Source organism: Numenius arquata, chromosome 19 (assembly GCF_964106895.1).
Source record: "Numenius arquata chromosome 19, bNumArq3.hap1.1, whole genome shotgun sequence".
Lineage (NCBI taxonomy): Eukaryota > Metazoa > Chordata > Aves > Charadriiformes > Scolopacidae > Numenius > Numenius arquata.
Window position 1 is genome coordinate 5,321,350 of NC_133594.1, and position 24,244 is coordinate 5,345,593.

Below are 24,244 nucleotides of genomic sequence, written 5' to 3' on the forward strand. Positions count from 1 at the left end.
CCACATCCCTGGTTTTACTCAGGGCCAAGAGGGCAGAACCACCAGTCACCTTTCCAAAAAAACCCTCAAAAACATGCCACAAATTAACTATTTCTTAACCCCGGTTATAGATTTGGTTTGTACCTGAAATTCACATTTCCAGAGAAATGCTGTATTTCAGCAAATGCAAGTGCAGAGAATGCTTCAGGATTTTTTTTTTTTTTTAAACAAACCCTCCTCTATTTTTATGGTATAAGTAAATTATTTTTTTTTTATTTTTTACAGCCCGCGCTTAAAATGTGCAAAGCGTTTCCTTTATAAATTTAACTACTGCATTCCACACACAATAACCACTCTCAGGGTGTATATCTTGGCCATCGTAAAAGTATACACACATTTTGTAATGCTAAAAGCAGTCAGGCCACGCTAATTATCTGCTAGCTATTTCTTTTTTCTTTTTTTTTTTTTTTTTTTTTTTTTTTTCCCCCAAATACAAGAATGCAAACAGAATCTTTAAACTGGCCAACTTTTAGGAGGATTTGGTGTCCCGACCCTTTGCTGTGTTGTGTGTATGAGAGAGGAGTTGTACATGTAAAATAATTTTCTCCCAGACAGAGCCTTTGGTTGCCAAGCTCCAGCCTAAAGCAAATTTTTACAGCTGACTCCTTAAAATAGTGTAAGAAAGGTTTACAGTGGAAATATTGAGACTCGCTGAAGGAACACAATCAACAGCAGTTGTATCTGCAGACGTGCTGCTCCTTGTTGCAAGTAACACCTCCAGTGAAGCGGTGGTGTTTCACCAAGCCTTCGGTGAGGGTTTACCTTCAAGGTTTGCATTTCCTGCCTGTCCCCTCCCAAAGCAGCGCAGTGATTTCTCTCCTTGTCGTCTCTGCGGGTGGGGAGGCTCTGCGGGCTGTTGTTCTGTTCGGAGGCTCCCCGCTTTGGGAGAGGAGAAGATGCTGCCCCAGGCCCTGTGCTCCTGCCTGACCTCGTTGTTGTCTTTGTGCTTGGAGATGTTTTGCTCAGTCCCTGAGCAGGCAGAATGATCTGCGGCGATTTTTTCTCTTTGGGCAGTCTTCTGGTGTTTCACGTAAAGTCATTTCAGGCGTATTTCCAAGAGGAGAAATTCAGCAATTGTGAACTTCTCTTCAAACTCTACCTACCTGTAAGGGGTAAATCTGGGTGGCCTGCGCTGAGCCCAGTGAAAACCTGACCTTTTCCACCTTCTTGCCCTGCAAGTGCCGTGAGGGGGACCAAGCTCCAAACCCTCTCTCCCCCCTGCAATGTAAAGAGCTTATTATTGAACTGGAGTGGAAAATCCCTCTCAGCTTGTGATTCATAGCAAAGAAACAGATTCAGGCTGTGGAGGGCTGAGGGAAGAGATGGCAGGATTTTTTCCATCCTGTCTGAGAACAACTGGAGTCCTGAATCGAGGGAAAGGAGAACGTATTGAGGCTCTGTCTGGCCTTATCCTCTTTAACTGCTGGAAACAAAGTCAGCACTTTGGGAGGGAAAGGTTATGGCTGGGCTGGAGCTGGCTGCCGTGCGGTGCTTCATCGCTCCTGTGACTCACAGGGAGATCTCTGTACCGTACCTCATTGGATGGCTCTGACGTGGGAAGAGAAAAAGGAGAAAAGACCGGATTGGGGGATGACATGTTGAGAAATTAATGTAGCGCTTCTATGGCCAGCCGAGCGTGTTTCAGAACAAGTGCTGATAAATGCTCCGTGCTTGAGTAATTACCTGGCGCCGTCCTCGTGGTGTTGGGCAGCCGTTTCTGATGAGCTCAGTGCAGCCCTTCCTGCTCTGCCGTGTTGATATTGCAGCCTGGCGCTTCCCCTGGACGGGAAGGGGCAGGTTATGGGCTGGGAACATCCTACACGGCGTCTGGCCCATGGGTGGAAGGATAAGACAATTTATTAGTTTTCCCAGTTGTGTCGCCTGATACGAGGTCTCCTCAAGAAGACTGTGACTCTTGGCAGAGAAGTGTATATGGGAAACCACCCTCTACCTTTTGAGCAAGGATTGGGGCCACCATAGCAGTGATTTATGGGCAGAAGCAGGCTGGCAGCCAGCAGCACCTTAAAGAAGACACTCGCCACTAAAAGAAAAGACTGTCTTTAATCCTCATCATCCTCAAAATAGGATGGGATTGACAGCCAGTATGAGGAGTGATGACTCGGGCACTGTGGTCTCTCCAATTCTGGCTTTGTAAACGCTACCAAAATAATCGGGGTATAACCTTAGCTGTGCAGAAGGGCCCCATCCCCACAGTTGAGGTAGGTGTCCTCCTGGGTAGAGGTTTGCAAGGAAGGGGCTGAAAGGACCTGTTCACCCAGCAGTAGAAGGCAGCACCCTCTGCGGATTAATCCGCCCTGAAAGACCACCAGGATCCTGCGCAACAGGAACCAGAGACGCTGCGTCCCACATGCAACTCATGGCAGAGCATTAATTCTTCAGGAATGTTGGGTTTGCTGGGCGGCTAGAGGAGGGAGGATAATACATTCTTAAGAAAGAGAAAAATTTCTTGGGAACCATTAATAACCACAAGCATTTGGGATCTCTGCTCTAAATTGTTTTTGGAGTGGGGGGAAGAGCTAACAGAACACCCAAACATCATGCTAGGTCAGTGAGGCAGCCCTGACTCAGCAGCTGGCGAAGGTCCCTCTGAATCATCCCCGCGCTGCCGCAGCATCTCTGCCCAGCCTTGTTCCACATCTCCCCTCCCCGCGCCCGGCCAAGCGGGCCAGCACTCAGCTCGCAGAGCAGCCTGACCCCAGCACATGCCTGCAAGTAGCTTGGACACCCCCAGAAGAAAAATAACATATGAAAAACAGTATTTTGTTGCCAGCACGCAAAGCCCTTGCAAGGCTGGGGTGTGATAGGTGGTTTGAATCCTTTGGTGGATGGGGTTGAGGTGTCATTTGCTTGTCCGTACCGGCAGCAAGTTTGATGGGGAGATTTAGGGTGCCGCAGCCCTCGCCCCAGCCCATCAGCACCACCTGCTGTGGTGTGGATGCTCTGTTAGGTGGTAATGCTGCAGCAAACCCATTGCCCTGCCCAGGCTGGGTTGTAGGCAGCATACCCCAAGTGGGACCTTTCTCCTCCTGTATAATAAGGCTATAATTCCATAGCTTTTTGGCCTCTGCAAGCAAAAAGCCCCATATTGACTCTTTCAACTAGTGCCTGAGGGTTATTTTTAGAGCAAGAAAACCATACCTGATGCTGAGCGTGCAGGGGACGGGCTGAGTTCACAAAGTGGAAGCACTGAGTAACGCAAGAGGAGAGGGGAGGGAGCGTGTTCCAAACGACTCCCCGAGTATCCGAGTCAGAAAAGTCCCTGGACAGGCGTGCCAGCAGCCTCCCATCCCGTCGGCCAGCGCGGTGCGTGGCCGGGAGCCCCAGGTTCAAACCCTGGTGGCAGTGGCCCAGGCAGAGGTGTGGCGTTGCCCTGGCAGGCAGCCTGCTCTCCAGGGCAGATGTGTTTCTGAGCGCCGTCCCCGGTCTAGACTGCTCCTGCTGCCACCTTCCGCACGAGCAGTTTGTCTTGGAGCCCAGCTCCTTTCATAGAGAAGCGATCCTTGCCAATTCAATCAGTGGGAAAGGGAGAGAGGTGATTGGGAACGCTGATAAAATATGAAGTGCCTATTTCCAGTCTTCCTTGGACCAGAAAAGGTTACTCAAGCTGACAGCCTATGATAAATTAAGAGAAACACAATGTGTTTGAATGTCTCTTAATGAATGAGTCACATTAATAAAAAAAAAAAAAGGAGATCGCATGCTTTGTATAATACATGGGAAAAGTTTTAGCTTCACTCACACAGTTGGATCATATAATTTTTTTGCTAATTTAACCAGGGCTGCCCCCAAAGGGAAGTCTTCTTGCAGGCAAATGACTAAGCATCAAAGAACTCTCTTTGTGTAAAACAAAGTTTATTTTGAAGAGCAGTAGTTGAAAAGAGTGATTGAGATAAATGGTGCTGCAAAGGATGTAGGGGCGTATTGTATAACTATATACAGGTATTTTTATAAATCTTTAAAAATAGAAAGTGAGTGACAGAGTACGGGATCCCTCTATTTCTTCATATCCCTTCAGACTTCCTTCCAAGGGCTGAGATTCTTGAGAGCCCAAAGTGCCTCATGCAGAGACTGTTCTTGAAATGTCTCCGTGGAAAAGCTGCTTTCATCAAGCTGGAATACTAATATTTTTACTATGTATTGTGCTGCCACTCTGTTAGGAATCCAGTTGTGGACAAGGACTTTTCTGTGATAGGTGTTGTACAGACCCAGAATAAACATCTGTGTCTATTGCGGAAATCGTATTACAAGGCTGGCTTTCCACCAACACCTCGGTTCCTGCCAGAATTATGAGGGCTTTTTCTTTTCAGACTGGTTGAAACCCAGATGTGTCCAAATTTAATATGATAAGCCTGCCTTGGAGAAGAAAGTAGCCAAAGTGCTGGATTTTTTCCCCCCCGTAATTCCAAATTTGTTTTAGGCAGTACTTCAAGCTGGGTGTTAGCTGGGTGTTAGTTTAGGTCCAATCTGCGTAGTGCCTGGCAAGGACGGTGAGGTGAGGAGGGGTTGGCAGGTCTTCTGCTCTTCTTCTGTTCTCCTGAGCAGGGGATTTTTCATTCTAGTGCTGCCCCTGTAGCTGCCTACTCCTTCTGTGCTGGTGCTTTCCAGACGTACAAGACTAAATTGTGGCAGTGGCCTTGCATATGAGACGTGCCTCATCCTCCTCTGGGAAGTAAAGAAGACAGGTTGTCTCTCTGCAGGGGTAACATCATGCTCAGAACTTGATGCCAATGGGGGGAGAAGCTTTTGATGCATTTGCTGAACTCCCTTTTAGGTTGGCTTTTACCGCATGCATTAGTATCTGAGAAAGGAGAATGTTCTCTCTCCAGCCCGTGCGATGTTTTATAAGGTGCAGGATGTCCACCTCTGAAATTCAGCCATTCCTGGGATAAAGGAGGACTAATGCTTGCTGGGGAACAGCAGAGAGGAGGCAGAATTGCATTGGAGAGACCCTGAAATATAGATGTTTATCAGTGTGCATTGGAATATGAGCTGAATTGTGTCCTGGGTAATCGTCAGCTCTTTGCTACTTGGCTGAGTACTTGCCCCTGGGGAAATGATTACAGGAATACTTTGCTGTCTGAGCAGTTGATTCAGTAGTCGTTCAAAAGGAAGCGAGTCATTTCCCAAACCCCCAGCACCAATTCCTGTACCGATTACGCTTTCCTTGAAGCCCTCTCGAAACTTGTTCAGCCTTGCTCAGGTTTAGAGATCTGAAGGCACCCAGCTCCCGGTGGCATTGCCGCGGGCAAAGGAAGCAGTGCGAGGAGGGTCACGATGTGGGAGATGTAGAGGTATAAACTGGCTGATCTCAGCAGCAAGAGGAAATGGTGAGGTTTCTCTTGTCCTCAGGGTCCAATGTATTTCCCCTTCAGACAACTTAGCTTAAGTTTCCATTTGCAATTTGATGCTCAAAAAGCTAAGAAAAAAAAAGTCCCTTTTGCGCCAGAAAGTTTCCCAGCAGCAGCTTAGAATAAATCCTATAATCATTTGGTGGGATCAGTCATCGTTGCTAATGCTACCGTGGGAAACTGAGAAGGGTTAAACTTTTACATGGCTGCCATTAGCCGCTTCACAGAACTGTTCGGGCTGGTTAACAATTCAGCTGTTTGGCTTGAGAAGAGAGAGGATCTGTTTCTGCCACGTTCCTCCTTGATCTCTGATTTTGCTTTGTGTGATAACAGGGTGTGTGTTCTCTGCCATCAGTTTGCAGAAGGGAGTAGGCGAGAAGCCAGAGAGAGGAGACCCACAGCGCTAGGAACGGTAGCTCGCTGCAGGAGGCTGTCAGCTTTCCCCATCTCCTGGGGCGTCCCGGCGATGGGAGGGCAGGAGCGGAGCAGTGATACCTTCCTCCAGCTGCCAGGAAGAGGAAACCTTACTGCCTCTCAGAGCACTTCGCACTGGGGACATCCCTGGGAATGCTCCAAAGGGTGCAATGGAAAGGTCTACACAGGCTCTGTGTGATCAGTTTAGGGGTGAAATATCTCTGGTGAGTGGTTGCGTGGGCATTACCTCCAGGTGGTCTCTAGCAGCTCGCTGTGTGGTGGCTCGTTGATAGGCATCTCTTCCTCTCCATGTCTTGGAGCCTCATGCGTTAAGTGGGATAGCATCCATCTGTAAGTAGCTGGGCCCTGATCCAGTCTTGTTCTTCTCTGGCTGCCTCTGTGGATGCACGTTTTTCTTCGTGTGTATTTGAGTGTTGCTGTCCCCAGGCAAAGCCAGTCGTCTGGCATGGGCCTCCCATTCGAGAACTTCAGCTGGATGATAGAGAGACATATGTACAGGGCAGAGGAGAAACGAGTTCCTTGCAAGGCACAGTACGTATCCCATCCAATCCAACTACAAAAGAATCATGAGAGAAGCTGGAAAGTGGTCTTGCAGTGCGTCATGTCTCACAGTGACCTGTCTTCATCCCGCTACCCCAGTTCCCTTCCACCTTGACTCGCTTCTAATTTATATGTAGTCACGCTCTAGCCTTATGCAGTTTCACTAGTGGCTGGGACCTTTTAACCACTCGTCCCACAGTCACCTCATTCCTCTTAATCTTCAGGAGAGGGGGATAAAAAATGCTGAAGGAAAGGCAAATTAAACCAAAGCAAAATGATAAGGACTCCCGAATTATGTACTGCTCTTTCTGTGCTGTTCCAGTTAAATGCCTTTCCCTTAACTCCATATTCTCACTCCAGTGCAGGTATTAACTCTCTCCTTATTTTTATGTTAGCTTCAGTTTATTCTGAACAGCCCACAGTTTTGGAGAACGTTTTTTACTCAAGTGGCCAAGTACAATCGCAGCTGCTGTTAGCAGGAAGGTGGAAAAGGTCACCTCGGCTCTGGTACGCATGGAACGCAGCTCGCAGGCAGTTGGATCTTCTCTTTTACTTCTCCTTCTAGGGGTAAATGGGGATGGGTTTTGATAGAGAAGAGGTTAAAGACTTGAATTAATCTTTGGTAAACTCTATTAACTGTCGCTGGATCAGTTGCATTGGATTCATGTTTAGATAGTTATCTTCCCAACTAAAAGGGCAAGGGGATTTTTTTAATAAAAGCTTGGATTCTGGAACACAATTATACATGAGGCTTTAAAAAACCTACAATCATGTGTCTATTTGCACAGCTGTATAATTGCATTATGCACGGGGCCCTGAGCTGGCACAATGGCAGGTTAAAATGCTGTGTGTATTGCTAAAATGAGGGTCAGCTGTATCAATGAGGGTTGTTAATACAAGGACCAGTAATACTGTGTTAGCCAGCAATAAGCAACTTGCAGAGAGGTCAGTTGAAGCATCCCAGGCTACGGAGACTGGAAATCTCCAGGACAGGCAGCAGCTTTGGGCAGTAGCAGTGAGTGATAGGTGGCATCCTGTCCATCCCTGTGTGTTGAAGTATGGGACGTTAGCTATTCTATGCTCTGCAGGCTCTTACACTTTTAAAACATTCCTTTTCTTGTCATCATTACTACAGATAGAAATAACTACAGGAAAAAACAGGTTATGATTCATCTGATGTCCTGACAAATTAGTAGCACAGAGAGACCTACCCTAGGCTTTGCTTACTCCTCCCCCTGACTTTTTACCGCTGTACCAAGTTTGGCTGGGTGTCTTTTTTAAAACATCTCTCTTATACTATTTGCTGATGTGTACAGGAAGGTTGGTAATATTAGGGGAATGTTTATTCATCAGTTACCTATATGGTTCAGCCAGGTTTTCTCTGTTGAAAATCTTAAACTGGGTATGAGATTTAGGTAGGGATCTCGAGGCTTATTTTTGTTACTAAATCACGCACTCCATGACTCCTGCATTAGAGATCAAGAACTTTTCCCTCTTCCTCGGGGCCAGTAACACACTGCAGAGCCTGAGCAGTCCTGCCTGGCAATCCTTCAGCGGCAACAGGGTCAGCCCTGCAGCAGGCTCCGTTCGGGGCCACGGGGCACGTGAGCTTCTAGAGGTGACCCAGTGGCCATGCCATGGCCAGCGTGTGGCCACAGGGTTGGTGCCGAACCTGCTCCATGCCATGAACTCTTATTCCCCGTGGAATGCTGCTCCTGGGACCTGCTGTCCTGGCTGCCACGCATTGGAGAGCTCAGGCTGCCTTCCAAATATGCTTCACTCTGCTGCTCTGGAGCGCTCTGTCCACTGGATGCAATGAAAACTCGTCTTTTGTAACAAGCTACTAGAATATAAATCCTCTGGGAGACACTTTAATTAACAGTTATTCTTGCTAGACATGTTTGGCTTGGGGGAAAAGAAGTTTTGAGGAGTTATTAGGAGTTGCAAATGGCTCTCCAGAAATCTGAATTCTCCAGTCCATTGAAAAAATGAATAAATAAATGAATAAATTCAAAGGAGTTCAAACCTCATTGGTTAAGTATTTTTTCTTAACCTGTTTCAGATCAGCGCACAGCTGGGCGCCTGATATCTCCACTTTGTTCTCACCCTTTTCCAAGAACCCCCGTTACTCTGACATGTATGAGTTGACCTCTCCTACGTTACAGAGCCGTACTTAAGAATTTCCAACACTGACACCAATTTTATTACATTTTATAACACACTGCTTTAAAACATGAAGTGCTGGGATGTGATTATGTTGCAACTCATGTAGGAACCTACAATACCAAGAACTACACGTCCTCAGCTGGTATATATTACGACAGGCGATGTTCCTCCCTCGCCAAGGTGCTAACACAGGACTTCTGTTGTGTGCTAGCACGTAGCAGGAAACTCCGAAGCTGAGAGATGGTTGTGTTACCCCTGTGTTACAGCACAGGTCCAGGAAACTGGAAGCGTGAAACACAGCTGTGATCACGGGAACGCGGTCCACAGCAGAAAGATGTGAACGCTCTGTCTCTACTCTATGGAAATAATATGTTACAGCAGATGTTATTGTGCATGGCTTTTATCCCTCTATGGCAATAGCATAAATTGAAGAGAAATTCTGGCCTTGGTGTTATAACTGGTCCTTCCCCCCAGGTCTTCTCCAAATTATTGTATTATTGTCTCCCTGAAATACTGTCACGAGTACCATCCTGTCATAGAACTGTCATTAATACTTATTTTTATTTTCCTAGGGTCCACCAGGTCTGCCGGGCTTACCAGGACCACCTGGCAAGAGAGGTTCCCGAGTAAGTGGTTTAAAAATTTCTCTTCATTTGTACTTGCATCTGCCTGTCCTGCTGTTCCAAGGGCTGTTGTATGTTCCCATTGCTGCGTAATGATTGCTTCAAGGCCCACCATTGAGGTCTGGCCTTCATACTTTCTCTCATTCGCTGTTAAAGGTTTTCAGGAGGCCACACTGGTGACTTGCATCCTCCCTGAGCTAACGATTGGTATCAGCAAAGACTGGGGATGAATGTTTCCAAATGGCTGTCAGAAGAATGAGCTCTGTCTGTCTCATTTTGTTTCCAGTATCCATTCCTTCTTGCAAACCCAGTGCTGAATATTAGCTTTGGCGGCTTTTTGTTCTGCCTTTCACTCTCCCCAGCTTCCCAAATTGCTTCCTGTGAGGTCCTTCACTGGTGGGCCATGGTCTAGGACCAAGGACTCAACACACAAGGATGAGCTTTTGTATTCCCCAGACCGAGACCTGCTCTCTGAGTCCTTTTCAGGATGTCGAGCATAACATCTGAGCTCTTCTAAAAGATCCATTGCAAATTCCTGAATTTCTTCCTCCCTACATTAAATTCTGATGCAGATCTTTGAACATTGAGTGCTATGCTGAGGAAACATCTGGTGCTGAGTGCTGCAGTTAGCTGTGAGAAAAGCCTTCTACCTTGGCCTAGCTGCAGAAGTAGTCTCCCAGAGCTGGGCAATATGCCTGACCTGGATCCAGTCAACTGTTGGCACCATTTTAATGGTAGCAAGGTGCTGTCCCACAAGGTAGGGTCATGGAGCCCATTTCCTGAGCACTGAACTGATGTGGGTTGGGAATCAAAAGATGCAAGTGTCTGAGGCTGGAAGGAGGGAATGTTTGGATCCGTGATCCAGGCAGCATCCTGGCCTGGCAGCGGAGAGAGATTTCCTCACACATACTTGGCTAAAACTCAACCCCATGTAATGTCTTTAAAGAACAACCAAGAGGCTAAGAGCTAGAAGGCTGCGCGTTCCCTGAGGACACTTGTTACAGTCCTGTGAGATCTTGCAGTAACCAGTAAAGATAAACGCAGCTTCTTTCTACAACAGTAAAGCCCAAAAGGTCTGCAGGACCCCCTGCAGCCTGGGCCTGGATATTAACAGACCCGAATACTGATTTCTGCTCTAAGTGTAAGGCATTAGCACGAGGCTCATGTATTTTATGGGCAGAAAAATCTGTTCCACATTAGATATGTTCTTTAGTGAAACATCAGCGCGACTGGTTGACCAGCCCTGATGGTCTTCTGTTTACAATACCTGAGCAGCAACCACATCGGCAAATTGCCTGGAGTTTGCTGTTCTTAGCAAGTCCCCACAAAGGCTGAAAGTTTGTTCTTACCCCATCACATTACTCAGGAGAGGTGTTTGCTGTTACTTCTTGCAGTCCTCTGCTGTGCAGAGAGGAGACCCCACCTGCATCCCCCGCCTGCTGTGTGAAAGACCAAACTTTAGCTCTACATCTGAATTCCACTACCTACCAAAACCTGAGTTTTTCTGAAGAAAAAGGCGTTGTGGAAGCCGTGTCAAAATTTTCAGTGTTATTCCCCAGCTGTGGCATGCTCCAATCTCTATTTAAGATGATCCTCTGAAACACAATAAGCAACAGAGGATTTCTGAGTTCAGTCCCTGCCAGAGATGCTGAGAATCAGCCCAGCACGGCGTTCCCAGTTCAGAATTGCTCAGCACAGCTGAGCCTGGCTTGGCTCAGACCTCTGCTAAGAGGCCGTGCTAATTTTGGGAGGGGGCAAAAGGGTTGCTCTGTAAATGTCTGGCCTGGAGCACTGGAGACAGAACTGCTCTGTGCCTAAGTTGTTTTGACTTTGCAACGTGTTTCTTCTAGTATTTTTCTTCTTCTTTTTTTTTTTTTTTGTGGCTCTTTGGGGTTTAAGGATTTAATTGTGAGAAGAAGAGCTGCCAGAAACTAAGACAGTCTTAGGGGAATTCTTGCGTCTTTGGCTTTTGTTGGGCATGAGCCACTTAAAAATAAACGTGCAACGCTGCAGGGGTTATGTTCTACCTCTGCCTCACCTGATCCTCAAAGCAGCTGATGGTTCTCACACCAGCCCAGCCCATCAGTAAAACCATGAGGTGCCCATGAACCTCCAGCCCAAGACTAGAGCTCCTGAGAGGAGGTGAATATTGCAGTGCTCGATGCCAGGGGAAAGGAAGGATTTTTTTTCTTGTCACCGATGCAGTTTATGGCCTAAAGCATGAGACATAATTGCCCTTGTTGTAGCTTGCATAATTTCTACGTTATTAATGCTTATACAATTACTTGGCTCATTCGAAAATCTAGTCGCAGCATTTGACTCGCGACCTTCTGTAGCTGTGAAGTCCATAAAGTGGCTCTCTTGCTGATGCAGCGCAATGTTTCCACTCCTTTGAATTCTATGTTGTCTCTGTTTTATTTCCCTTTCTCCCCCCTTGTTGCTCGGGGTAAAACGAAGGCTCTGATTAGCTTTGCCTTTGAGGGTCAGATTGTGGCCAGTGACAGTTTGTAAGAAAAGCTGCCCGATCCCGTGATTCTGTCTCCTTGTTTCCAGCAGATAAGTATCGCTGAACTCGCCTGTAGGGTCTGGATGTTGCTCTTCCACGTAAGCAATGGTTTGCTTTAACAAATGGCAGTCTCTGTAAAAGCATGAAAGAGGTTGTGTTCAGGACACATCTTGGCATTTAAGTGCAACCCAAGGTAGGGCAGCTAAGTGGATAGAGGCAGCCCTCTTGAAAATTACAATTTCTTGACTTTTTAAAAAGCAAATCCTGGTTTTAGAAGCATGGAATTAATTTTACACCCCATCACTCGCCATCAGGGACCCATTGAGATAGATACAGACTATACCTGTGCTCTACTCTCTGCAACTACAAAGAGATATATGACAAATGAAAGCTGGGGGCTTCTTCTCATGATTGCCTAAGGGACTCCAAGGGACAGGAGTAAAAATGTTGCAGTTCTGATGATGGAAGTGATGGCTAATAAGGCTTTCTCGGGAGCCCTGCAAACCCGTATAGGTCACGGAATCATGGAATTGTCAGAGTTGGAAGGGACCTCTAGAGATCATCCAGTCCAACTCCCGTGCTGAAGCAGGGTTGCCCAGAGCACATCACTCAGGACTGCATCCAGGCGGGTCTTGAAAATCTCCAGAGAAGGGGACTCCACGACCTCCCTGGGCAGCCTGTTCCAGGGCTCTGGCACCCTCACCAGAAAGAAGTTTCTCCTCATATTTAAACGGAACTTCTTGTGTTCCAGCTTGTGCCCATTGCCCCTTGTCCTATCACTGGAAACCACTGAAAAGAGTCCAGCTCCATCCTCCTTCAACCCACCCTTTAGGTACTTGTAAACATAGATAAGGTCTCCCCTCAGCCTTTTCTTCTCCAGGCTAAAGAGTCCCAGCTCTTTGAGCCTTTCCTCATAAGGGAGATGCTCCAATCCCTTAATCATCTTTGTTGCCCTACGCTGGACTCTCTCTGGTAGTTCCCTGTCTCTCTTGAACTGGGGAGCCCAGAACTGGACACAATATTCCAGTTGTGGCCTCACCAGTGCAGAGTAGAGGGGGAGAATGACCTCCCTCGACCTACTGGCCACATTTTTCCCTATGCAGCCCAGGATCCCATTGGCCCTCTTGGCAACAAAGGCACATTGCTGGCTCATGGAAAGTTTGCTGTCCACCAGGACTCCCAGGTCCTTCTCCTCAGTAGTGCTTTCCAGAAGATCCATCCCTAACCTATACCGGTGCCTGGGGTTCTTCCTCCCCAGGTGCAGGACCCTACATATGCCCTTGTTGAATCTCATTAGGTATTCCTGTATTGGTCATGGGCGCTTTCCAGGAAGGTTTTCTCTCTGTCTGTGTCCAGGATTGGTTTCAGCTTTTATGTCTCCATCAAAGAATTTGCAGCTTAAGCAAGAGATGTGCCCACACCGCTTCTCTTCAAAGGAATGTGCCTCATTGGCGAGTGTGGAAGGGAACAGCGGTTTTAGCAATGAGGGGTTTCCCCAGGTTTCTGCAAGGTGAAAGCACTTTGCTAGGCACGGAGTGGGACACTTTTTCCCCAGCAACCCCCCCTGATGTGTGTTGCCCCTCCTTCCTGCCAGATGACCTTTGCATTTCTTCAAACATGAGGGTTTAGCGGGGAGGCAGCGGCCAGGACTGGGCTTTGCTGGCAGAGCGGTGCTAACGAGCTCTACAAGGAACTGTCAACACAGGGCTCCCGCTGGAGCCATAACTTCGGCACCATTGTACCTCCTTCCTGCCTCACCCAGGACTCGCTGAGCTTTGATCCCAGGCTGTCTCCGTGAGGGACTTTTGCCAGCACAGCTACGCTGATCACAAATTGCGACTCCTTGCAGTATGGTTGGGCCAGCAAACTACCCACGATTTCATCAGGTTGGCAGAAGATCACTCTGAACCATGACGCTTGGTCTTAAATGCTGCTTCCAGACGAGTGCTGTGTGAACCCTGGTTATCTGTCCCCTTCCTACGTGAAGGAGACAGCAAGCCGACACGTGACAGACAGGACTATGGTTGTTGGCTTCACTCCCAGGACAGCAAGAAAAGAGCGATGGTCAAACTTTCCAAAACACTTAAATTAATTTAGGAAGCCAGGTCCCACTGAAAGTCCATCTCCCTCTCTAACAGGTGAGCAAACTCCTCAGGTACAAGGGAGTGTTTTACCCACATCCATGCAACAGGTCAGGGGCAGAATTGAGAATACAAATCCTGGCATGCTTCAATTGCTCTTCTTTCATTTAACCTCTCTGAAAAATGCAGGAGAAATCCAAATAGATGGGTGAAGAAAAAAATATATATGCACTCACTGATGCTTTGGGATGCTCTTGCCATCCTCCTGTGAACCTCAGCAGCTTGAAAGATTGCAAGGTCCCGGCGTAACGTGTTCCTGTTACATTTGGTCTGTGGTTGCAAAAAATCTCCCGTTCCTTCAAAATGCAGGGCTTCCCTCCTAAAACAAGCAAGGACTTAGTCAGCTGTAGAGGTTCCCCAGTATCCTCATTCCATTAGGAAGGTTTTCCAATTTCTGAGAAGAAGTGTTTAAAGAAACAGTTTGTTTGGCTTCACTTCAAATATTTAGCTCATTTTTTTTCGGCAAGCCAGAGGTCAGAGGGGGATCTGTAGGTCAGGAGCAGAAAAAGTTGTTTTACACAGTGAAACCCCAAGACATAATGAGTTTTGAATGAGTGGTCATTCCTCTGACTGAAGCTTTCGAGCAGTTAACAGGAGTTGGGAGGATTTTTTTTCCTCTCCTTGTGAATGCTGGAGGGATGGGGGGAGCTGTGCACAGTTACACTTTTGTTAATTTTTGTGGGCTGTGAACCATTAGGCATAAAAGCGCTTCTGTGAGCAGGGTCCCATCTCCAGACGCGTCACCGAGATGAACTGGGTGGCACAGTGTCGTTCTCAAGCAGCATCGTTCACGTAAAAGACATTCCAGGGGGATTACAAACCCCGTCACCTTTGGGAACCACCCCCCCCTCACTTGGAGAACACACTCAGGGATTGTTCTGGTCTCTGTGCCCCTGAGCCTTGGGCTACTGCTGTCCCATGGTCACATTTTCCATGGAATTTCTGGTGCTAGGCTTGGAAGATTTCGGATGCGAGTTTGCTTGTTGCTAGATGGGATTGTTTCAGCAGTTATAAGGGAGCCAAAGCGGATGGGTAAACAGGCGTGCGTGCAAATATTAATACATGCTGTGGGATTTTCTTATTCAGTGTTCCCAGCATCATCCCATCCTGCATGTAGAAAAGAGGAGCAAGACTAATGGAGTGATCATAAATATATTTAGGAGAATCCCATTTTCTAGATGTGAGTGGGAAATTGAATTAAATCCAGGATAGCATGAGTAAAATATAGCAATTAACTATAGAACTACAAAGCAATTAACTCTTCACTTGCTTCTCCATGAAAACAGGGCTATTTCTAGGAGCACTGGTTGGAGGTGGGTGATTCTGCTGGGGGCAGTAAGAGAAGAGGAATGAACATTGGACTGGGTTTAATAGAGCAAGGGTGGGTAGCTTGGGGCATGATGACCGTTATTGGGGCTTGCAGATTGGTGTGTGGATTAATTTGTAAGGCCCGTCTGTTCAGATTTTGTGGTGTTAACAGCTCCTGGGGTGGATGCTGTCCTGTACCTTTTGTTACTCAGCCCATCCAACTGTACCGCACTGCATCCTCCTCCTCTGCCAAGAATGTGGGTGTAATCACAGATTCAGGACTAACCGTGTTGGAACACATCTAGATCAGTTATTTTTTACCATTTTTAGGACTACTGCCAGACTACACCCTTTTTTATCCACAGTTACAAGAGCAGTTTAAAATGTCTAGCGCGAGCCCCAGCCTTGGTTACAGCAGTTTCTTGTGTGCCAGACTGGACTTCCCACCGTCACTTCATCAGCAGGATGTGGCCACTTCTCACTAGGATAAGACCACACTGGTCTTTGGGAACAGGATGGGTTTCTGACCTTTCTTTGCCGGGATTACACGCTCAGAGTCTCACCAAATTCAGTGGCGAAGGCTCCATCTTACGGGAAGAGCCTGTGTTTTTCATCATCTCATGTTTTATCACTGGATAGTGGGACTAGAGTCTTTCTCCCCTCTTCCTTCCATCTGGTTAAGGTTTTTTTAAGATTGTGTCACTGTGTTTTGGTTTAGCTCTGGAAGAGCCAGCACCAAATTTTTCTGGGAGCATGTTTAGTCTCTTACCCAGGAGCTCTTGATCAGCAGCTGAGCTTCCCGTGTTCCAGGTTTCCTCCTGGAAACTATCATTTTCAGCTAGGAGTCACCCCAAACCAGGCTGTTCCCTCCAGTCTGACACTGGTTTAAGCCTGCCCCAGGCTATGGTGGAGCATGGATTTCAACTAACTGCACTGAAACGGGCTTTGGGCCAAGCTGCCTCGCTCCAAAGTTGAATAACAGCTGAATTCCCTCCTCAACTCTAGCAGCAGCCGGGATTTATGAACCCTGCTCAGAGCTACCTAGATCACTGCTTACGTGTAAGAGCTTTTTAGGAACTCATCTTTTATAGAGACTTTACTGTTCTGATTTCTGTCACTTAATATTAATTTTCAGACATATTCGAGACTTGGAAGACTTGGGTTTGAAGCACTTTTGCTACCGCAGGCTTGTTGAATTACCTTAGGCAGCACATTAAGTCCCACCCAATGAGATGAACAGATGATGCCACAGTTTGCTGGGAAGATGGATTTATTTAAGACTTCTCAGTGCTCAGTTACTTTGGTTACAGCAGCTATATGGGTTTTCAAATGACAAGTTGATACTCAAACACCTTAGTTTTAATTAAAGTTGTTTCAATTTCACTGGAAATTCACAGCCAGGGTAAACTATTGGAGAATTTCAGGCTGAAAATTTGGAAGGTCATTAAGAATGGGACAATAAATGTATTTGGTTTCAGGCTGAAAATTTGAAAGGCATTTAAGACATTAAATTTATTTGGGTAAAAATTGCCATTTGAAAAGTTCAGCCTTGGCCTTTTAATTGAACAGCCTCTTGCAGCAGAGCAGCACGTGTTGTGAAATAGCACCGAGCTCTCAACAGCTGTCTATACCACAAGATAGAATAGCTCAATAAAAAAAAGCCGTTATTTTCTACTACCGTGTAGTAAAAATAGAACTGAGTAGACATCAGCGCACTGATGTTCTCTCAAAAGAGAGCAAGGGCACTGAATTTGGATGGCAGTCGCGTGTTTAGCTGCAGTCATTTTTCCTTGGAAATCGGACCCTGAAGATTTTGGCCCCCCACACACTGAAGAGATCCGTGGAAATACTACAGCTTCTGAGAGAGCGTCCGAGCGGCGGTTCATCCCCCAGCCTGTTCTTCGAACTGGAGGGTACGTTAAAGTGCTCCTCACGGGGGTGTAAAGCTCACACACAGTCTTGGCAGAACAGGAGCCCTTGAAATTGAATCTTCAGGTTCTTTCATCTCCCAGGAACGTGTTCAAGAGGACTTAGAACTGTTATTACTTCTGCCTGAAAGGTTAACAGATCTTCTGTGCTGTATACAATCCCAGGATAAACTATTCTCAGCTGCTTATTCCAGATAACTCCTTAAATAGTCTTTGGAAAATATGCAGGCTGGTTTAAATATGATGTAAAAGGAGATACTGCTGTATGTGATCTGAGGTAAATGCTCTGACAGTGTCACTGGCTTGTGAGACCTATGCAAAAATACAGATTTAAATGGTTTAAACAGGGACTTACCTCTGCTCCCCCCATTTTACTGTCCGGCCGTCCATTCTCTTTTCTAACCTTTAAAGACAAAAATCTGTTTTCTGGGGAAATTAATTCATCTCAAATAGCTGAACAATTTAAAATTTCCCTTTAGTAATTAGTTGTGTTCTCTTCCATTTTGGCCAAAACTGATCGTTAACACCCTGCCACGCTTCCACTGCCCTCTGCCTCCCTCCGTCTCTGTCTGCTGGGGCTCCTTGCGGAGCTTTGACATCCCTGACCCCAAAGCAGTTTCTGTTCCTGGTTGTGGAATATTTGGTGTACCCAAATCACCTTGTCGTGACACATCTTGCGGTGGCAGACACATGCCACAGGAGGTGGGAACACTGGGAAGGGACGACCAAGGGTCTGGTTGAAGCTGTCCCCTGGCTGCTGTTAGCGCTGGCCACGGCACAGCCTGAGCCTCTCTGCCGCTCCCGGGACTAACGCAGATGCCTAATTGCAGATCTAACTCCTTTTGACTTTTTGTGTTTCTTGTGTTTTTTAGGGTCCCCCAGGTCCTCACGGAAACCCTGGCTCACCTGGTCCCCCAGGCCTGAAAGTAAGTATTAATTGGCTTTTGCCTTCCTGTTTGAGAGAATGTCCCAGTGGGGGAAGGACAGAGCTTCTCATCCCGTACAAAAAGACTAGGAGCTGAAGCCGTTTCTTCCCTCCCCCCTGCTCGCCCAGGGGCCAAAGCCTTTTCCTGTGCTTGCTAGAGACCCTGCTGGGTGCCCCGGTACTTGGTTCTCCCTAATTTCAAAGACTGCCTAGTTAGGATCCTGCTTAAGCTCTGCCTGTGCCAGGGAGCAAACTGTGATGTTGAGATGAGGGCAGTGGAATCCTCCCACTCCAGAGCCTCACCAGGTCCTTTCTTTCCTTTCTTGTTTCTCTTCTCTGGGTTTTGCATCCTGCTCATCCACCTTTGGGTCCAGGCAGCACCCAGCTTCTTTCTCTGCCTTCTTCCTCCTGAAACTCCCTCTGGGAGTTTCTGGAAAACCTGACCCACATTAGTCCTCTGAACTGATCCCATTGCTTCTTTCTAGATGCCCTCATCTCTTCCGTGAGGTCTCACAGACCCCCTGTAGTGCAAGGACCCCTGCGTGTTGTCCTTTTTTCCTGTTCCCCCTGGGAAGCAGCTTGGTGGGAGCTGGAGTCACCCCCCTACAGCCGGACCTCTTCCCTTCACATCAGACCTTAGCACAGACACAGCTCCAGAGGGGAGCTAATCCCATGTGCTATTTCCCTTCAGAAAGATGTTTTAACTCCCAGCTCGTTCCTGTGTTTAAGGCTCTGTGTTACCTAAAGACTGAAGTTCCTAGGAAAGGGGGTTGGATTGGTTTGGTGTCATTGTTTACACAGAAATAGATTTATAACACGTATCTGGGACTAAAGAATAGTTGAGTTTGGAAAGGCAGTGCTTAGTAGAGGTTTTCACTACCAAGGAAGCTGTAGGATGTCTCAGCCAAACATAGAGAAAGGTTCAAGCAAGAGTCCTTTCTTTTCGTGATCTCATCAGTAGGCAGAGATGTTATGAACGCTATTGATGCTCTGGGAAAAAGATTCTGGAAACTTGGCATCCTGCCTCTATGTGATTAAAAATTAGGCACTGGAGACATGCTGGTGAACAGCAGCTGTTTTAAATTCTAAAGTGTAGTTATATGGCCTGAAAAGTGGGGCTGTAAAAGTTCTGCATCTTAGTGTTCTGCATTTATTCTCCATCAATGACTTCCAGATCACACTTGTTGAGTTTTATAAGTCGAATCAAAGTTCTTTTATCTGACTTCCAGTCCTGCAAATTCAGCCTCATCCAATCTGTAGAGTCAAACTCTGTTTCTATGCTGTAGGATTTTTTTTTTAAAACGCTTTTAGCTTAATGCCTTGTCAGAAATCATCATTTGGCTGTAACACTGTGTTCAGTTGGTCTCCTACTAGAAATAAAAACTTCCTGTAAGCATTTTTCCTCCATTTTGATGCATGGCCTGGCAGCAGGAAGCCCTTAGCGGATGGAGAGCTGTAATAGTCTGCAGCAGAGATATGGTGTCATCAGTCTGTGTGATGTATTTTAATTTTGTCCAGCCACCATTTGCAGGATTAGGCTTTTTTACGTGATGTTTCATGTTTCATGTTTTCATCAAAAGAAGTATTAAGTTTGCAATGGGATGTGAGAGCTGTAACTCAGCCCAGGCCTGGGCATAATTTCACCTCTAGCAGGGAGAGCCTGCCAAGCTGTGATTGCAAGATCTTTGCATATGAAGCACTTTTTGGAAGGTGTGTGTCAGATCCCAGAGTTTTGACTTCTCTTTCAGATCCCAGAGTTTTGACTCCCCTCCTTCCCTTCATTTCTCTGGTGTTATACCAGTCCCAGAAAGTGGATTTTGCACAAAAAATTGATATTTCACCCCCTTAGATTTTAAATGCTTCTACTCTTCACCAGGCTTGACAAGCCTGCACCTGGAACCTAACATCTTCTTAGTGGACCCAGTCCATGGCTGAAATTATGGACTTGTGAAAGCTCAGCCTGGGCAAGAAGGCAGAGCAGCCCTAACTAGGACTTCTCTTGCCGAGAGCCTTCAAGTGGCTGCTGGACTAGGTCTTCCCTAGATAGCAGTTAATGCCATGGAAAAAACAAGCAATCCAAGAAAGGAAACTGAAGTTTCCCAGATAGATACAGCTTGGAAACAATGACTAACGCCAAGTTATAGTCACTTAGGAAGTAACCCAGAAGCATAATTTTTATCAGCTGAATTAACAGAGCACTCCTAAGGCCAGGCAATCAGCTGTGCTCGAGGGATGCGATGTGGCATCACAGCTGGCAGAGACGTCTGTGCTTGTGCACCTCTCTTCTCCCGTCGTATTGCACTGGTGACACCAGCCTTGAGTTGTCAGACTCCTGCAGTTCTGAATCTGTCCTTGCAGAGTCCACCTTATTCTCGTCATTGGAAACACTTGTGATTCCTTGTACTTAAGCTGGTCTTTTCCCTGAGCTGTGTGTAGCTGTCGAGCCACGTTCCTGCTGATGTGTTTGGGCATGGTCCCACTGACTTCAGTGGCGTTACACCCACTCGTGCCACCTGAGAATTTCACCCATCTTGCTTCCCTCAGCAATTTATAATGTGCAACTACTTAAAGGGGGCTTCTTGCCACTTTTTGCATTCTGTTTGTTGTCCTTGGCAGTTGCAAAATTGCTATTGCATCTAGTTAGCAAAGACTGATTATAGTAGATAACCTCTTAAATGGCTACAGATGTGTGCTGGGCTGGGGTTGTGGCTGGCTGTGTGACCTGTGAGCTGCTGGTGGGGGCAGGAGGGGGTGTTTTTGCTAATGGCTAGCCATAGCTCTGAGGATGCCCTGATAGGGTTTGGGATTGGGAGGAGGGTTAGCTGTCAGACAGGGGGTGTTTTCAAAAGCCATTACAAGAGTTGGGTTTGTATCTCTCATCTGGAGGCTTTTGGCATCAGGCATTAGTGTGGTTTGCTTAGTTAGCTGCTCTGGATAAATCTGGCTCGTTATAGCACTAGGAAAAGTTGAATTTTCCTTTTAGTGAATGGTTTGGCTCCAAAAGAGTTCATCAGCTTGGCTGACTGATGTTTAAAATACCATTAGTGGGATTGCAAAACTAAGGTGTTTCAATTGCACAGCTCTAGACTTGTTCCAGGTAGGGAAAAAGCAGAAGAGAGCAATTTCTTCCTTTACAAGAGGAAGTACTGGGCTCGGTTGGGATGGGAAGGAGAGAAGTTCATGGGCAAGGTGTGTGGCTGAGTGATGGACAAGGCTTAGGCTAATTCCCATGTTGTGGTTGCTGTGCAAGAAGAATTGGGCAATTAATCCATAATTCCAGCCCTCCCAGGCATCTGTTCTCTCTGGCCCTGATACCATCTTGCTGATTAACCTTAGGGAAGTGTGATCCTGCTTGTGGCCGAGTTCTCTGCCTGTGTGATGGCCACAGCTGTGTTGAACACAGAACCGTGATGTAAAGCACGGTCTTTGCTAGTGTGATCTGGAGCTTCCCGGGGAAAAACGCAAGAGGCTCGTATTCCTTTACATGGCTCAGTCATTGCATTGAGCACGTGGCAAGATTTAGGGAGAGCTGGTGGGTGTCTCCCTGCTGCAGGAAATTAATTTTGCAGGGTAGAAATTAATACCCAGCGATCGTGAGGACTGCTTTAATGTGTTCCAAGCAGTCGTAGCACCCACTGACCGCTCTGACGTTTGAAGAGCGGGAGAATTGCCCTGATAACAGCTGCATGCAAAGCAAGATTATCTGCATGACTTCATTTACTGTTTGGAAACCAGGCAGCCTTCATTCAGAATTTGCACAGATGCATCTGCCTTGAATCAGCAGTGCTCCCTACAGTCCGTAGCCAAGCAGTCTCACTCCCTCAACCTCGCAGCTTGTGGTGGAGGAGGAGAAGGGGAGATTTACACTCTGTGCAAGGTGGGAAGTACGTGTCGAGTGTAGTCCAGCGAGGCTGCATGGAAAAGCTGCTCAGATAGCTGTAACTAGACCTTTCTGCCGCTAATGAGAAATGCCAGTTAATAAATACTACTACTCCTTTGTAGGGTCTCACCTTCCCTCCAAGCCCTTCACTTAACAAGCTTTAATTAACTTCACGACTGTCCTGTGCTTGGTGGTTGGTTTTGAATCCCGTGCTGCTGGTGTGGAGCACAGAGGTTGTGACTTGTTTATGATCCCAGGGGTGTTAAATGGCCAGTGCCTGATACCAGGATACCCGTGTCCTTGCTGTGCCAGAAAAGATGTTATACAGACCTAAGCTTCTTTGTGTGCTACGCCTTACCTCCCCCCTGCCAAAAGAATCTGGCAAACTTCAAATCTCTTCTACTTTTTCCTACTTCTATCTCTCACCCTGTTAGGTGCACACAGCACCTTTCCACCTTGTAAGAAGTTGAACTGGGATTTTCAAGGGAATCTACTGGAATTAGATGTTCAAATGCTGCTGAAACCCCAGCCTGTGTTCATCGGGAGATCACAGTCTTAAATTGTAATTTCTCTCATCACAGTTGTTAAGAAGGAAAATAAAGAATACTGCCACTTAAGATAAAGTGTGCCTCTTCTGCCAGCCTGAAAGCCTCACAATTGCTCTGGCTGTTGGTAGTGTCTAATTAGTGTAACTTTCTCTGCAGTTTCATCTGTTCTCCACAGTTAAAAAAGCAACAGCATCTAGCAAGTTGTTAAGAAGGATGGTTTAGCCACAGTAATAGGCTTGGTAATTATTTTTGTGATGGTAGCTGTAGACAAGGAAGAAATCACAGCTGTCTAGTCTAATAAGTATCAAAAGTCCTGACATTGCCTTCTTCCAGTTATCCTTTCTTTAGTCAATTTAATACTGTCAAATACTATTTAAAACTCAACGCTTTAGCAGCAGCAATCACTCACCAAAACCAGGCCCAGCAAAGCAGCTATACACGGGGACTTTAATACATTTGGGATGTCGGGGCAAAATGGAGATAAAACAAAATGTTTTTCTAATTTGGAGGTTTGGTGGAAGCAGAACCACATCTACGGGCTGGGGCCTTGGATTCTGCCATTAATTTAACTTTCTCATTTCAGGGTCAGAAAGGTGATCCTGGGCTGTCACCTGGAAAAGCTCGCAATGGACAGAAGGTAAGATGTGGCCCAGAACGCACAGGCATCGAGAGCATGATGCCCTTAAAGCCCTGGGCATACGCGTGGGAGGGAGTCTGTACTGCAGCCACAAGCATCGCAGCTGCTCAAGTAGACTTAGGACTGAAAATTAAGACTCAGACCCAGGATTCAGGACTAAAGAGGGTTAGCTCAGGCACTGACCACAGTGCACTGAAGTGCTGCTGCCACAGCTTTTCGTCGTCCAAGTGTTTATCCATTTTATGCACAATCTACAGCCCAAGCTGAAGTCCCTGCTGCTGCAGGCATGTGGGTACTTAAATAATTAAAATAGCACATATGAGATACAGCCACACCTTGCCAGCCCTGGGCACGCAGCTGTGGAAAGAGGCAATCCCAATAAAAGTCTTGAAGGCAAAGGAAAGGATGTTCTTGCCGAGGAGTTGAGAAACAGAGCTTTGCCTCGGGTCCCATAGACAACCCACAGCAGATGGGTGCGCTGAGAGCAGCCTGGCCGTCCCACGGATGGGGAAAGGGAGGCTCCTCACACCATTGCACTGCCAACCCATGGGACCTTTCCACCAAGTTCTGCTCAAATCCACACAAAGCTCACAACTGGGAAGCGTGGCTGGTTTCTGGATGTAGCAACTGTTAAGGATCAGAGTTCTGCTAATTCTTTTCAATAAATTACAGCTCCCATTTTTGCTGTTTCACAGCTGAGCAATTTTTACTGGGGCAACAAGGCCCCACAGAAGTCTAGAGATGAATAGTAGAGCAATCAGGGCTCCACAACATCTACCTCAATTAGTTCTTTCAGTGGTGCCTGCACAATACTTCATAACTCATGTCCAAGGCAGGAGGCCTGGTTCTCTTCCTTTCATCGTAAGCCTTGCTATAAATGCACAGCTAATAGAAAGCATCAGCCATGAAGAATTTCGGCCCTCCATTTGAAACCAGATGCCTCCATGAGGCACAGCGAGCCACACAAATGCAAGATGGAGGGTGATGCTAGAAAACGTTGAGACGGCTAAGTCTGAAACGATGCTTTTAACTTAACAGCACGAGATGCCTTTTGAAATTTCTGGTGCACTCCATCGGAATGGCATCACATGGAAATCATCCACCCGCAGAGTCTGGAACCGTTTTCTTGCAAGCATGCTCGGTGTGAGGAAGGGAGAGATCCAGATCTCTTTTAGCTCATGTTAACAAGGCTTTATTCC

The 24,244-nt window shown here is 46.8% G+C and overlaps 1 protein-coding gene across 1 annotated transcript in view; it reads left to right on the forward strand.

Annotated features, from left to right (window-relative positions):
* Positions 1–24,244, forward strand: part of COL27A1 (collagen type XXVII alpha 1 chain) — a 230,945-nt gene that overhangs the window by 87,049 nt on the left and 119,652 nt on the right. Inside the window, exons 3-5 of the mRNA XM_074161391.1 lie at positions 9,122–9,175; positions 17,928–17,981; positions 22,992–23,045. Of these exons, the coding sequence (XP_074017492.1) occupies positions 9,122–9,175; positions 17,928–17,981; positions 22,992–23,045 (162 nt within the window). The remainder of the gene's footprint in view (positions 1–9,121; positions 9,176–17,927; positions 17,982–22,991; positions 23,046–24,244) is intronic.